The sequence below is a fragment of the Sciurus vulgaris genome (genome assembly GCF_902686455.1).
Source record: "Sciurus vulgaris genome assembly, chromosome: 2".
Lineage (NCBI taxonomy): Eukaryota > Metazoa > Chordata > Mammalia > Rodentia > Sciuridae > Sciurus > Sciurus vulgaris.
The window spans coordinates 15,653,470-15,669,213 of record NC_136462.1 but is presented as its reverse complement, the minus strand read 5'-3'; the positions used below and the strand labels follow the sequence as shown (position 1 = coordinate 15,669,213).

At 42.0% G+C, this 15,744-nt stretch overlaps 1 protein-coding gene across 3 annotated transcripts in view; it reads right to left on the bottom strand.

Annotated features, from left to right (window-relative positions):
- Positions 1-15,744, bottom strand: part of EFCAB11 (EF-hand calcium binding domain 11) — a 172,647-nt gene that overhangs the window by 70,716 nt on the left and 86,187 nt on the right. Inside the window, exon 6 of one of the 3 annotated variants that reach the window (XM_079129296.1) lies at positions 12,259-14,200. The exons of the other annotated variants lie outside the window; for them this stretch is intronic. Coding sequence (XP_078985422.1) covers positions 14,080-14,200 — 121 coding nt within the window. The 3' untranslated portion in view covers positions 12,259-14,079. Of the gene's footprint in view, positions 1-12,258; positions 14,201-15,744 lie in introns of those variants that run through there. 3 annotated transcript variants of the gene reach the window in all.

Genomic DNA, 15,744 nt, shown 5'->3' with positions numbered 1-15,744 from the left:
GTCCCTTTATACTAATAGGGCACCAAGATTCTCCAACTCACCTAGGCGCCCCATCCCTGGGACTAACCCGGACGGTTCTCTTCATGTTGCTTCCCAATATTTAAACAGCTCCACAGAACACCTGAGTCTTTCTGTGTTAACCTTTCTAAGATGTGTCCATCTGCCTTACCCGAGAAACAAGACCTTACCTTGGTCAGTTACAATGGCTTCCTGGGGACCAGCTCTTTCCTGGAATGACTTTTCCCTTCACAAGCCAAGTCAAATACCTTCCCCAAGTTCTGACATGAAATTCTTTCTTGGATGATGCCTTCCCCACCTAATCCCCTTCCACAGTGAATTTTAACTTCCTCAGCTGTCACATCTGGTCACAGTTTCTCAAGGGACCACAGTAATAAGAGGTCAGCAGAAGGATCTCAGTAAATGTTTGCTGAATGGAAATGAATTATACTGCAGCTCTGCCAGAGTTTAATTTTAATTATATAAAAACCGAGGGAAAACAGAAAGCATATCTTACTTCAACTGTAACATTTATTACTTTGATTTCTTAAATAGTAATAAGAGAAACAGATACTAAAAGCATTATTGATTAAAATAGAAAAAAACCACTGGAATAAAATCCTTTAAACATTCTTGTTAGTTTTCTCTCCTCTAATGCTCTAGATAGATCTTATCACTTTGATAAGGGGTCTTTTGGCATCTGAGAAGCTAAGGATTGATGACAATGGGAAGACTCAAATATGTGAAGGATGAATTGTGTCCAGAAAACCGTGGGTCAGAGAGATATTTTCCAAATGGGAAATGAATTCTGACAGGAAGCTGCCTGCTGGGAAATGAAGGAAGGCTTTGAAAAGCTAGTAATCATGACCAAATTTCAGTTGTGTTGACTAATGGAAACACACACTTAGAATCTATAATATGAAAGTTGTTCTGAAAAGAACTTAATTATGCAGAAGAGGAACCCAAAGATCTTTGAAAATTTGAACATCCACATCATCAAATATGTTAATGTGTCACAGATAACAGGTCTGTCTTATTAAATAGTGGCTGCTCAAGAATACTTTGCTGGTGTTATAAATCTTCCCTCTTCTGCACCAAGGTTGGCTCCTGGCTAGGCAAAACTTGTAGGAAGTTGCTATAAGATCAGTTCCTTGCCCAAGAATCAGTGCCTACTTGCTGAATCCAGTGCCCTTCACCTGGAATGACTTTTCCCTTCACAAGCCAAGTCTATTACCTGTGAAAATGACATGTGTAAATTAAAATCATGCTTCTGATTTCCTCTGTATTATTTACTTCTATGTATTTGTGAAACATTTTCATTCATTTGCTGAGCATTTACTGAGCATCTTCCATGTGCCAGGCACTGTCCAAAGCCCCAGAAATTCAGTAATCTCTGTCCAAAGGGAATTCAGAGCCAAACAGAGGGGTTCACAGGCCTGGTGGGGAAAATGAAGGAAAAAGGACAAGAAATAACCAAAAAGGAAGAAATAACATAAAATGTAAAAAAATCTAGGTTCAATCCTAAATTGATTAAACTAAGAATATTCCAGCAACTCAGTGTTAAATACAGCCAGCTAAGAAGTCTGCCATCTAGGGCTGGAGTGGTGGCTCAGTGGCACATGTAAGGCATAGGTTCCATCCTCAGACCCACATAAAGATAAATAAATAAAATAAAGGTACTGTGTCCATCTACACCTAGAAATATTTAAAATATATAAATAAAGGTATAAAAAAAGAAGTCTGCCTTCTTGATCACAGTTGGGTTCAGTTTTCTGAAATTCTCATGTCAGAGTAAGTGTCAATGACAGCAGGGAGCAAGAGCCCCGAACCTATTAAGGTGCCAGAAAGAGCGACTGTGCAAACGGGAAGACTTTCAGCACCGATAGGTAAACCGGCCCAGCATTTATTTCCTGAGAAATTTAATAGCTCATATTTTTATTTCCTAATTTGTTTTGCCAATATTTCTTTAACAATATAAAAGAAATTTGTAATTATATTATCATATCATTATAAAACAATTCAAAAAGGATAATAGGGAACCATTAGAGAAATCTGGAAAATACACAAGTGGTCAGAAGTGATCTATATGGTCATTTTCCTACAGAAAATATTGTACAACAAAGGCAATTTTGGAATTAAGCAATATGCTCTAATAATAAGTTTGGGAAAACAGAAAAAGAGCAACTGCAGAAGCAAACTTGCTCGACTGCCTGATGCTCTCCTTGGTTAACACCTGAGCCTCCCCAGCCTCTGCGGGCCTCACCTGCACCCCAGCAACTGCCCCTTTCACTGTCTCACCCGCTGGCATTAGGTTGTGAATAATCTGCTACTATTTATTTTCCATGTGTTTGCTTTTCTTCCCAAGCAGATCATTGCTGTTCCCTGAGGAAAGGAAGTATGCCTTCTATTCCTCGGTATCCCCAGCAACCGGAAAGCACCTGGCACGTGATAAGTGTTTGTTGATGAGGATGCACATGCTCATGTTTATGTGAATATTTCTGTGAATATTAATGAATATGGCTGGTTGAGAAGAAAGGACCTAGGATTAAAATTCCTAAATGCTATATATTTTGCCTGACTGGTAAGTAATTCTAAAGAACTCAATACAGATTTGTATTATTTAGACAAGTAAAATCTGAGAAATAAAACTATCCCCATTTAAAAAACTGTAAAATTCATTTATTTTTAATTTTAAGATTTCCTTAAACTTAGATAAGATATATAGAGAACAAAAGATCCACCCTTTTATTAACTAATAACCTTTATTTGTATCTTCTTCCCCTTCTGCTAAACTCCAGTTTCTAAAATTACTCTAATACATCTACTGGGAAACAGCTTAATTTTTTAATAACTAATTCTAAATAATGCAAAATTGTCCTAAACAAATAGGATCTATATCTTTATTGAATTCCACTGTACACCCTAATCACCTAGCCTATGCTAAATGTCCCAGACTCCCAGGTCTGAATGTACTCCTTTTGACACAGAGTGGGTCAGATGGAATAACTGGACAATGAAGTCAGACTGGCAAATAAGTGACTCTTAGAATGAGTGTCAGGGCAAGGTTGGTGTGGGGAGCGCAAGGTCTGATGATTCTTGAACAGCCCACTGTCCACCCTAAAGCCAATGCTGCTGCCATTTGCTTTAATATTATATAAGAAGACATGAGGCCTTAACTATAAATCCCCTATATTGGTTTCCTAGGACCCACTGGGCACTGCCCCCATCCTTGGCCTCCAGGATCCCTGTGTTGTGAGCAGGAAAGATCCCACCTGAAGCTCCAGAGATGTGCTCTGCCAGTCAGCAGGATGCCACCCACTCTGCCCTCAGTGACTACTCTCAGCTTATCAGGCCCTAATCACTGGCCCAGAGGTGTCCACGGCACCAGACACCAGGCCAGGGCTGAACAAAGCAGTGCTCTCAGTTTAGGTTGTGAGGCCTGGGGCTGTGGTGGTCAGGGTGACAGCCCTGAGGGGAGTCAGCCCATGACCGCAGCTGACACAGGGCAAGGGCGAGGCTCAAAGAAAACCAGAGACATGGATTCAGGCCAGTGGTATCATATACCAAGCCAGTCTCCACTCTGGATGGTTCAGTTCTGAGAGTCAACCAATTCCTTTGATCACTTAAGGCAACTGCAGTTACATCCTGCGAGAAAGCAACAGACGGTTCAGAACTGACTCATAAAGTTCACGTAAGTCATACCCGACAAAGTTTTTCTTGAAATCACGTGTCGAGTTAGAGACTGACAGGTGAACCCTGGCCATCTAGGGGAGAGAGATGCCATAAGAACTTTATTGGAATAGAAAGGTTTTAAAAAATGTTCATCATGCTGCATTTTTTCTAAGTTAATTTGGCTGTTAGGACACCTGAGTTTTAAAAGAGAAGAGGTTTTCTTTTTTTTTTTTCCATTTTTTTTTATTAAAAATCATACATTTACATAGGGCAATGTTGTTTGATTCATTCTGTTATTTTTTTCTCTTCCCCCCACCCCTCACACCCCTCCCACCCCTTTTCCCTCTATACAGTCCTTCCTTCCTCCATTCTTACCACCCTCCTTATCCCTAACCCTAAACCTAACCCTAACCCTAACACTAACCCCTCCTACCCGCCATTATATGTCCTCATCCGCTTATCATGGAGATCATTCGTCCTTTAGTTTTTTGAGATTGGCTTATCTCACTTAGCATGATATCCTACAATTTCATCCATTTGCCTGCAAATGCCATAATTTTATCATTCTTCATGGCAGAGTAATATTCCATTGTATATATATGCCACAGTTTCTTTATCCATTCATCAACTGAAGGGCATCTAGGTTGGTTCCACAATCTGGCTATGGTGAATTGAGCAGCTATGAACATTGATGTGGCTGTATCTCTGTAGTATGCTGATTTTAAGTCCTTTGGGTATAGGCCAAGGAGTGGGATAGCTGGGTCAAATGGTGGTTGCATTCCAAGCTTTCTGAGGAATCTCCATACTGCTTTCCAGAGTGGCTGCACTAATTTGCAACCCGACCAGCAATGTACGAGTGTACCTTTTTCCCCACATTCTCGCCAACACCTATTGTTGCTTGTGTTCTTGATAATTGCCATTCTAATTGGGGTGAGATGAAATCTTAGGGTAGTTTTGATTTGCATTTCTCTTATTACTAGAGATGTTGAACATTTTTTCATATATCTGTTGATTGCTTGTACATCTTCTTCTGTGAAGTGTCTGTTCATTTCCTTAGCCCATTTTTGATTGGATTATTTGTATTCTTGGTGTAGAGTTTTTTGAGTTCTTTATAGATTCAGGATATTAGCGCTCTATCTGAAGTATGAGTGGCAAAGATATTCTCCCACTCTGTAGGCTCTCTCTTCACATTACTGATAGTTTCCTTTGCTGAGAGAAAGCTTTTTAGTTTGAATCTATCCCAGTTGTTGATTCTTGCTTTTATTTCTTGTGCTATGGGAGTTCTGTTAAGGAAGTCTGCTCCTAAGCCAACAAGTTGAAGGTTTGGACCTACTTTTTCTTCTATAAGATGCAGGGTCTCTGGTCTGATTCCGAGGTCCTTGATCCATTGTGAGTTGAGTTTTGTGCAGGGTGAGAGATAGGGGTTTAATTTCATTCTGTTGTATATGGTTTTCCAGTTTTCCCAGCACCATTTGTTGAAGAGGCTGTCTTTTCTCCATTGCATATTTTTGGCCCCTTTGTCTAGTATGAGAAAATTGTATTTATTTGGGTTTGTGTCTGTGTCCTCTATTCTGTACCATTGATCTATCTGTCTATTTTGGTACCAATACCATGCCGTTTTTGTTACTATTGCTTTGTAATAGAGTTGAAGATCTGGTATTGCGATACCCCCTGCTTCGCTCTTTCTACTGAGGATTGCTTTAGCTATTCTGGGTTTCTTATTCTTCCAGATGAATTTCATAATTGCTTGCTCTATTTCTGTAAGGTACATCATTGGGATTTTAATTGGAATTGCATTGAATCTGTATAGCACTTTTGGTAGTATGGCCATTTTGACACTATTAATTCTTCCTATCCATGAACATGGGAGATCTTTCCATCTTCTAAGGTTTTCTTTAATTTCTGTCTTTAGTGTTCTGTAGTTCTCATAGTAGCAGTCTTTCACCACTTTTGTGAGATTGATTCCCAAGTATTTTATTTTTTTTTGATGCTATTGTGAATGGGGTAGTTTTCCTAATTTCTCTTTCTGAAGATGTATCACTTATGTATAAAAATGCATTGGATTTATGAGCATTGATCTTGTAACCTGCTACTTTACTGAATTCACTTATGAGTTCTAAGAGTTTTCTGGTGGAATTTCCAGGTTCCTCTAAATATATAATCATGTCATCAGCGAACAGGGATAGTTTGAGTTCTTCTTTTCCAATTCGTATCCCTTTAATTTCTTTGGTTTGTCTAATTGCTCTGGCTAGAGTCTCAAGAACAATGTTGAATAGAAGTGGTGAAAGAGGGCATCCCTGCCTTGTTCCAGTTTTTAGGGGGAATGCTTTCAGTTTTTCACCATTTAGAATGATATTGGCCATGGGCTTAGCATAGATGGCCTTTACAATGTTAAGAAATGTTCCCACTACCCCAATTTTCTCTAGTGTTTTGAGCATGAAGGGATGCTGTATTTTATCGAATGCTTTTTCTGCATCTATTGAAATAATCATGTGATTCTTAACTTTTAGTCTGTTGATATTGTGAATGACATTTATTGATTTCTGGATGTTGAACCAACCTTGCATCCCTGGGATAAAACCCACTTGATCGTGGTGCACTATCTTTTTAATATATTTTTGTATGCGATTTGCTAAAATTTTGTTGAGAATTTTTGCGTCGATGTTCATTAAGGATATTGGTCTGAAATTTTCTTTCCTCGATGTGTCTCTGTCTGGTTTAGGTATCAGGGTGATATTGGCTTCATAGAATGAGTTTGGGAGGGTTCCCTCCTGAGAAGAGGTTTTCAATCATAGGATTTTAGACATAGTATCAGAGATACTTGGAAAGCTATTTGGGACAGGGACTTTGCTGGACACCCTCAAGTGACATTGTGCAACAACAGCCCCTTCTACTATTCTGTCAGATTGTAATTGCCCTCGCTAATGGGTATCCCTTCTCTAAATCCCAACTACTCGTACAGTCCGGGCCACGCCTGTGCGTTTCTAAACCCGCCACGTGGCCCCAGAGGCCTGCAGGACAGCGCTGTCTCTGGGCCTGCTCCAGGCCTCCCTCCCACGCCCACAGTGCTTGCTCTTCCAGCCTCCCAAGCCATTCCTCGAAACCTGGGGTTCCACACACACTATCCATTCCGCCCTCTATGCCCAGCTCTGCCTCCACACCCTGGTCTCCTGTTTGACCCTGACTTGACCTTCAGGTCTCTGCTGAAACACGGCGCCCTCAGAGAAGCCACCCCTGACCTCAGCTCCATCAGGGCCCTTGGTAGTGATTAGTCATGACATCTTTGCTCTTCCATGATGGCAGGGGGAGAAATTTAAAATGACCTACTTCTGAGTATAATTATCCACTCCAGGTCTGTTTTCCTGACCAGACTGTAACCTTGGACGCAGGCGGAAACCAGGCCTACTGTTCATCCCCAGCGCCTGGGGTCTGACATTCCAAACCATTTCATGATTTCCAGTCTCTCTCCCTTTTTCTCCTCCCTAAGGTCAGTGTCCATGCCTAACAGCTTCTAACCTGATCATTATCTGGCTCCGATGAACTCAAGCCTACAACTGGGCCTCATTGACAGCCAAAACCTTAGCCCTTTCCAAACCTCACCGCCATCAATACAGCTTCCATCGCTGCCACCACCACGTTAACAGGTGGCCTTTCCCAAAACCCATAAGTTCATAAATGGTATATGGAAAGAAGGGATGAAGAAACAAGGACTGACTTGGGGGGCTCTCCCCAGGGAATACTCCACCCAGTGCCACTGTGCCCGCCCGCATGGTGCCTCTGCAGCCCAACATAACTCGCCTTGCCTGGCCTTATTCTTTCATTTCTCCTTAATCTATGTGCTGGATAATCTATACTTGCTTGACTTAATAAGCATTAATAAATATTTTCTTTTAATAATGCACATGCCTCTGGGAGGATTAAGGAACTATCAGTTATGCACATTATTATGAATTACTTAAATCAAGATATTTCCCTACTAACATCTAACTAAGACCAGCTAAACTGAGGAAGAGTTTTGACAGGCTGGGGAAAGAGAAGCTGCTGGTGATTTTGGAGGGGTGTGTTAGGAGGACACTTAATCAAGGGTGAGCCTGGAGCTCAGGAAGGCAGAGGACAGGCTCCCCGCCCCCTCTTCCTTCTCTATTTTCATACTAACAGGAGCAACAGGCATTAGCTTATAAGCAAACCACACCAGGGCTTAACCTGGAAACTACATGGCATTTGTTACATTCTTGGACATTACATCCCAGATTCTAAATCAACCTCCCAATCGCGTGGAAACCAATCTACTCCTACCTGGGGACTGTTGTTTCTTCTGGAGGGAAAGCTCTGAGTGAGCTCCTAATAAATGTGCAGTAAACACCTGTTTTTTCCACATCTTCATTGGTGCATTGTCCTTGTGCAGAATGGCGGATTTGTTGCTACATATTCACAGATGCACACAATATACCGATATAATTTGGCCAATATCACTCCCCAGCACTTCCCTTTTTCCTCCCTTCCTCTTTCGCTGGTCCCTCTCCCCTACTCCACTGAGCTCCCCTCAATTTTCATGAGACCTCACCTCCCCTGTGCCTTTCTTTTCCTTTTCCTCTCTAGCTTCCACATGAGAGAAAACATATGACCCTTGACCTTCTGAGTTCGGCTTATTTCATTTAGCATAATGTTCTCAAGCTCCATCCATTTTCTTGTAAATGACATAATTCTATTTTCCTTATGACTGAATAGAATTCCATTGTGTATATAACACATCAAGAAATGCCTGTTTAACTGACAGATCAATAGTGTGCAATCTGATCAACAAAGCAAAAAATGTGGTCCCTGAAGAGAAATTCTAGCAAGAGTAGAAGAATTAACTAAAAGAAAGGTCTTTATGAGCATCTGCCCAGATCCTGATGCAATATGCAAGCTGGAGTGACCAACATTTCAGATTATGTATTATAATTCAACCTTTATTATATAAAGGACAGTGTGGTTCCTAGAAAGTTTGTAAGGACACAAAACATTGCTACTGAAACGAAAGGCATTTTGATTGGCTATCAAACCCCACCAAAGTCAGACATTTACAAGTACACATCAAGACAGAATGAACTCCTGGAGTTAATAGCAAACTTCTTTCTTCTGTAAAATACTCCCCTGTAAACACAGTAACTGGGGTCCCAGGGCTCTGGAGCACTGAATGAGATGACGCTCAGTGAGGCTGCCAGCCTGCAGTGTCCTGGGGGAGGGTCACCCCTGCTATTACACAATGTGGTTTTAGTCTCAGTATGCTAGAAGTCACATGAAAGTATTTGTTTGTCTGTTTATTTTTGTAGCTGAATAAAGACAAATTTAAGCTGGGGATAAACACTTCATATTCTCCTTTGAAGCCCATTTCACATTAAGTCATTGACTTCCTTCACAGGGACCAACTATAAATTAGGAGGAAGATGTCATTCATACCTTTCCTAGCATACCAGACACCAACACCCGGCGCAAACCCTGCCTGTTTGTTTATGGACCCAACAAGGTGCACACTAGGTCTCCTTCTACTGTGTGTTAAAGGAGCATGACTATGGCTGACAATAAAAGCATCTCTAACATGCTTGTTCCTTCCCCGTCATACTTTAGGTTATATCCAGCTTAGACAAAATACTAACCATCAATAGTGATGAAACAGTTTGTCTGGGAAGGAAAAGTTGGGAATATATCTTTACAGGGGGGTGAACAGAAAGATCTCAACAATCCCCAGTGTGGTCTCCCTCCTGCCTGCAGGTCAGGGCTTGCACTACCTGTTCGTACTATGTCATGTGTGATCACAACTGTGATCTGACCTTCAGAAGGCTAGGAAATAAAGAGAAAAAAAAAAGGAAAATTCCACACACTCATATTATACTACTAGAATTAATGGCATTGTTAAAAACTGTTTAGAACTGTGTAGAATCCCCAGATCCAGGTGCAGTGGCACACACCTGTGATTCCAGCAGCTCAGGAGACTGAGGCAGGAGAACTCCAAGTTCAAAGCCAGCCTCAGAAACTTAGTGAAGCCCTGTCTCAAAATAAAAATAAAGTAGGCTGGGATGTGGCTTAGTGGTTAAGTGACCCTGGGTTCAATCCCTGGTATCAAGAAAAAATGAATAAATAAAATCCAGGGGCCCAAGTTTGTGTTCTGGTTAAGGGACTCTGAGAAGTGACTTCACCTTTCTCTGAGTTACTGCTTCCTCAACACAAATGGGAATGGTGATAGCAGCCACCTCAGTGTTACTGTAAAGAGTAAATAAAACAAAGCATGAAAAGTGTTTGGTCTTCAGTAGGTTATAAAAATATTTAGCTAGTACTATTTATGTTGACAGCATGCTAAAAAACATCATGAAGAATCCAGGGTCTTAACTCCTAAGGTCAACTAAACCAAAGCCAAAAGCTGTCCTTCCACAATTTGTTTAGGGTTGGAGAGGTCTCAGAGGCCTTTTTCTGAGATAAGCTGTCATCAAGGAACTGCAGTCATTCTCAGGGGACATAAAAAACACAAAACTCTCTTCGGTTTTACTACCTAAGAAAGGTTTAAAGAAAGCTTCTCTCTTGAATAGATAGAATTGTGTATTAGTCATCTTTCTGTCACTGTGACAAAATACCTGAGAAAATCAACTTAAAAGGAGGAAAGGTTTATTATGGCTCAAGGTTTCTTAAGTTTCAGTCCATGAGGGCTTGGTCCCATTATTTTGGGCCTGTGGCAGCAGAGGACATTATGGTGGGAGCGCATGATGGAAGAGGCTGCTCACCTCATGACAGCCAGGAAGCAAAAAGGAAGAGAAAGAGAGAGGAAAAGCCTGGGGTTCCTGGATTCTCTTCAAGGGAATGCCTCCAATGACCTAACTTCCTCCCACTAGGCCCCACCTCATACAGGGTCCACATATCCCAATAGTGCAACAGGCTGGCAACCATGCCTTTAACACATGGGCCTTTAGGGGACATTTAAGATCTAAACTATAATAAACTGGAAAGAGAAATAAGATGGACTTCATTCTCCATAGACAGTGAAACTGGTAGAGTATAGATAATATCCCCAATTTCTCAAATTCCTGGGTAACAACCCCTCATTATAAATGTAGGTGGTTAGAGTCTTTGAGAAATGATGAAAATTACCTGTATCTGGAATCAGACATTGAGCTAAAATAATTTTTAATTAATTTAAGCTTAGGCATATACCAGAGAATTTATTTGCAGTGATTTCATGATATATCTGCTCTCTCAAACAGGTAAAACACTGGCCATCTCCAGTATTTCTGCTATGATGGCATATAAATATACCATTTTCCTGTTTGGGACATTCTTGTTGAATATTGTAGGGCTTTTAAAGGAAGATGCCAGGCTCTCTACTAAAATCTGCATATGAAGCTAACAGATGTTATGTAATTCGTTCATAGCAATTCAGTAATTCTAATTATAAAGTACATTTCCCCAAGATGATTGCAAAAAAATTATCTAATAGTTGATATATACAAAAGAGTAGATGTAACAAATAGGCACATTATTCAGTATGATAATAAAAACAAGACTTATGAACCCATTCCCAACTTAAAGACTAGAAAATTACCAATATTACCATAGCTACCTGTATGTTCCCTCCTGACCTTAGCCCTATACCTCATCTTCAGAACTAATGGCTCCCTGTAATTTTGAATTTACTATTCTCTTGCTTTTCAAAATAGTCTTCTTTCAAATATGGATCTTTAAATGTATAATGCTTAGTTTAGCTGAACACCAAAAAATTTTTTGAGATCTTTTTCTCCAAATAAAATTGGCATGACAGAATTCAGGTGGGGCTGAGCTAAGAAGGTGCAGCTGTCATCCTGAAGGCAACCGAAGTTCTAAGTCTTCTCCAGCTTCTGCTACAGAAATCACCAGTTTCCCTTTCCTTCCAGGATGAATCTTTGTAGGCTATTTCAATGGGGTGGACCTGAGGCTGATCACCATATTGGTGAGGAAGTTCTCCTGCCTGGTGGAGAGTTAGCAACAATCCAGACACTGAGCAGTTGTCTGTGAATCTACTGCAACTCCCTCCCCATTTCCTCTTCATTAGCAAGAAATAAAGCAGAGGACCAGTATTGCTGGGTTGACCATATTGTTTGGTTAACATATTTGGTACTAATTACCATAGACTGCCTTCAAATCCTGTTAAGGACCATGATTTCTTCATCCTTCTTCTAGAAAGCCATGTCTGTCAGTATTCCATCCTATTGAAAAAAACTTAAGAAATGTGAAGGATCTAAGACCTTAGCCTTCTTGTAAAATTCCAAAGACCACAGGCTCACATACACAGGCAGAAGGCCCAAGACTACTGGGTCAGGAATGAGGGACTTGATTGCAGCAAGCAGCTCTCCTTGCCCTCGGTCCTATGGGATAACGTAGATGGGACTGCACAAGTGCCCAGACACAAAAAGGGTTGCATTACACAGGAGGAAACTCGAATTCAGAGAACCTGGATCCTTTAAGTGATTAGCACATTATTCTGTTTTCTGTCACTATGACATAGTTTCAGAGACTGAAACTGCAAATAACATGGCACTCTTTCTGGCAAGAGGGCCCAGTTGGCTATATCACATCATGGCAGATGGCATAATGGTGGGAGAATGTACGAGGGAAGAGATTAAATAATGAGACAGGAAACTAGAGTGAGAGGAGGGGCCAGTAATGATCTCACACTCGGTACCCACTCTTAAAGGTCCTGCTACTTTTCAACATTATCACACTGAGGACCAAACTTAAACACATCAACCCTTAGGAGACACACCACATCCAAACCATAGTATCAATAACTAATCCTACCCACCCAAATGAATCTTTGCTTGTTATTTCAATGGGTGGACCTGAGTTTGATCGCCATCTTGGTGAGGAAGTCCTTCGGCCTGGAGGTGAGTTAGCAACAACCCAGACACTGTTGGAGCACTTGTGAACCTCCTATTCTGGACGGAGATGCCATTTCTTTCTCCCAAGGCTGTTATATAAAGGGCCTTGAAGAAAGGCTAGAAGGCTGGAAGAAAGGAGGGTCAGTGCCTCACCCATAAGCCATCTAGAAATAAGAGAGGGTCAAGGAGCATAGTACCCATAATTTTATATCTAAAATTAAGGAATTTCTAAAACTTGTATAACTATTTTAAATTCCAGCTTAATCATAGAAACAACACACACACACACTCTTACATAACATTTTGGAGGAATGTGTGTCTGTGTACAGCAAGGGTTCCCCAAAATTTGTGTGCTTATTAGTTAACACATGTGACATTTTTAAGTTCAGGCCTTTGGAGATTTTGAGGGAATCTTCCTGACTCAGTTTTTCCCCTCTATTAAGCAAGAACAATATTTTGCTCTGTAGCATTAGCTTAAAATTGTATTAGTGATTATAAAAGACAAAGGTCTGCTGGGAGATAGAACTAGAGACATCCTGAAAGCAGAAGCCAGGGAATCTGGCCAGCAGGGCTTCCGGTGTGAGGTGAGCTGTCTCTGCAGTGCAGACCTTACTTTACATTATCCTACAATTTGCACCTTTTCCTCCCAAATGGTCAGTTTTCCCATGTTACTAATGTACTGACCTCCCCTGTATATTATCCTGCAATTTATACCTTTTCTTGTAGTCCATCATGTCCCCTACGTCACTAACATGCTGGCCTCTCCTTGATATTATCCTGCAATTTACACCTCTTCCCCCAACTCTGTCAGATTCCCCATGTCACTGCTAATGTACCAACAGCTCACAATTTGTACTGCATTTTTTACAATTTGTACTCATTTTTTTTTTTTTTTTTTAAGCTGCATTGCTGCTACGTGTCTATGGTGAAATACAGAGGCTGCAGAGAGGGAGGGCCCTGGCTTCCACTGTATCCTATGGACAAGGCTCCTGATTTAGGAAGGTACTAGGAAGTGATTTAATGTGATGAGATGGGCCCTCAGCTGATGGCTAAGTATGATGAAAAGGAAGATGTAAATCTAAAATTTTTTCCCTTCATTCGTTCTTTCATTTATTTATGTGATTCTGAGGATTGAGCCTAGGGCCTTGTGCATGCTAGTCAAGCGCTCTACCAATGACCTACACCTCCAGTCCTAATATCCGTCCCTTTAGTAAAGTTTCAGGGCTCTGCAGAATGAAAAAAGTCCCTAACCAAAAGCTTAATTTACATTGTCCAAATCTTAAACTGAACGCTGTTATGGACAAGATGCTTTTTCAGGTATTAATTTAACATTTTTCTCTTCAGTTGTACTGCTGCTATTCGCTGGCTTGCCTCCTGGCCACTGAGCAGTGAGACTTCCCGCAGAATGCACCCCATGTTGAGCCTTAAATGAGCTCCAGCAGGTGAAACAAGGGCAGGCAGGGTTAAGAGAGATTCCAGGCACAGAGAGCCACATTTGCAAGTGCTGAGGCGCAGGTCTAAAACTTCAGTATCTCCGAATGGTTGGGTCACAGTGTGAGCAGGAAGGTGGCGAGGGTACGCCCTGAAGGAGTGCCTGTGGAAGGAAGCTGATGCTGCACTCCACCCGACGTGAGGCCTTCAAGAATCTGAAGGAGACCAATGCATTCATATTTAAAGTCAGAATAACCTCGGGGGGGGGGGGGGATACATTAGAATCCTCCATACTATGATTCTGGATGTAGGTAACAAGTTAGGGGGTAAACCATAAACTAGAAGGAGATGAGATTGTGTCTCCCCAGAGTCACATGTTGAAGTTTGAACCCCCAGTTCCTCAGACTGTGACTGTACTTAGAGACTGTACTTAGGTCTTTAAAGAGGTAACTAAGCTGAGGTTAGGGTGATTCCCCAGTCCAATATGATTGTGTCCTTATAGGAAGAGGAATGAAGCTCATAGGCACACCCAGAGGGAAGACCTTGTGAAGACACAGGGAGAGGCAGCTATCAATAAGCCCATGAGAGAAGCCAACCCTGCTGGCACCTTGATCTCAGACGCCCACCCTCCAGAACTGTAGGGAAATCAATTTCTGTTGCTTAAGCCACCCAGTCTGTGGTGCTTTGGGACAGCATCTAACAAAGCATGGATCAATGATGGTGAGGTGGAAAAAATGGAGACAGATGGGGGCAGATTGGATAGAATTTGGATCAAGAAAAGAAGTTTACTTAAAGGTTCCTGGTGGGGGTAACTGCTTTGTGAACATATCATGAACAAAGTAGTTCAAGAAAAGAGAAGGACCAGCAGGTCTGAGGTGAAAGATAATACAAGACATTTAGAACATGTGGAGTTTGCGGGGTCATGTGGGAACACCTAGCGAGGGAGATTCAGAGGGAGCTAAAGATGGGGATCTGACACTTAGAAGACAAGACCGAAGTAAAGGAGCGGAACCAGGAGGCCTCCGCATGGGAGTGGAGGCTGTGGATGAAATCTCCCAGAGAAGGTGCCCTGGCAGAGGAGGGAGGCAAAAGGGAGCAGGGGGCCATGCACTGAAGAACAATGAAAGGAACAGCTAAGTCGGGCCAGGCCCAGGAAAGAGCTCTGTCACGGACACCAACGGACAGGAGTGCTCTGAGGAGGGAATGGTCACCGGTGCTGAAAGCCAAAAAGAGGTCAAGGGCTGAAGAGTTACACTGAATCGAACAACTGGGAGCTTCCTGGTGAACTCAGCAAAATCGTTTCGGGAGAGCTGTTGGAAGGAAAAGCCGGCTGTGCTGCTGTGGGAAATGACGAGGCTGGCAGCGAAAACGGCTTCCTGAAGCAGCCTGGTGGTAACGGAGGTAGGGGCGTGGCAGGGCCCCGCTGGGTCCTGTCATTGATGTCGGTAGTGGTGCTGATGCTGGTGGAGGAGCAGGAGAGGTTACACCTAAACGGATCGTGCTGTGTGGTCACACCCTGAAGTCACAAGGCACGGGGCCTCTTGGGCATGTTATCTCCAACACAGAGTCTAACACCATCTTTACCACACGTGTTCCTGCTCCTGTCTGGAGTAGCTTGTTAGGAGGAGAGAAATTCCTGCTCAAAATATGCACATGGGTTTAGGCAGCCCTTGGGCAGAATTCCCGGCAGCCTTCTGTGTAATGTACAGACGGTAGTTATATTCATTTGGTATGAAGGGCCAAGTCAGGGTCAGAGAAA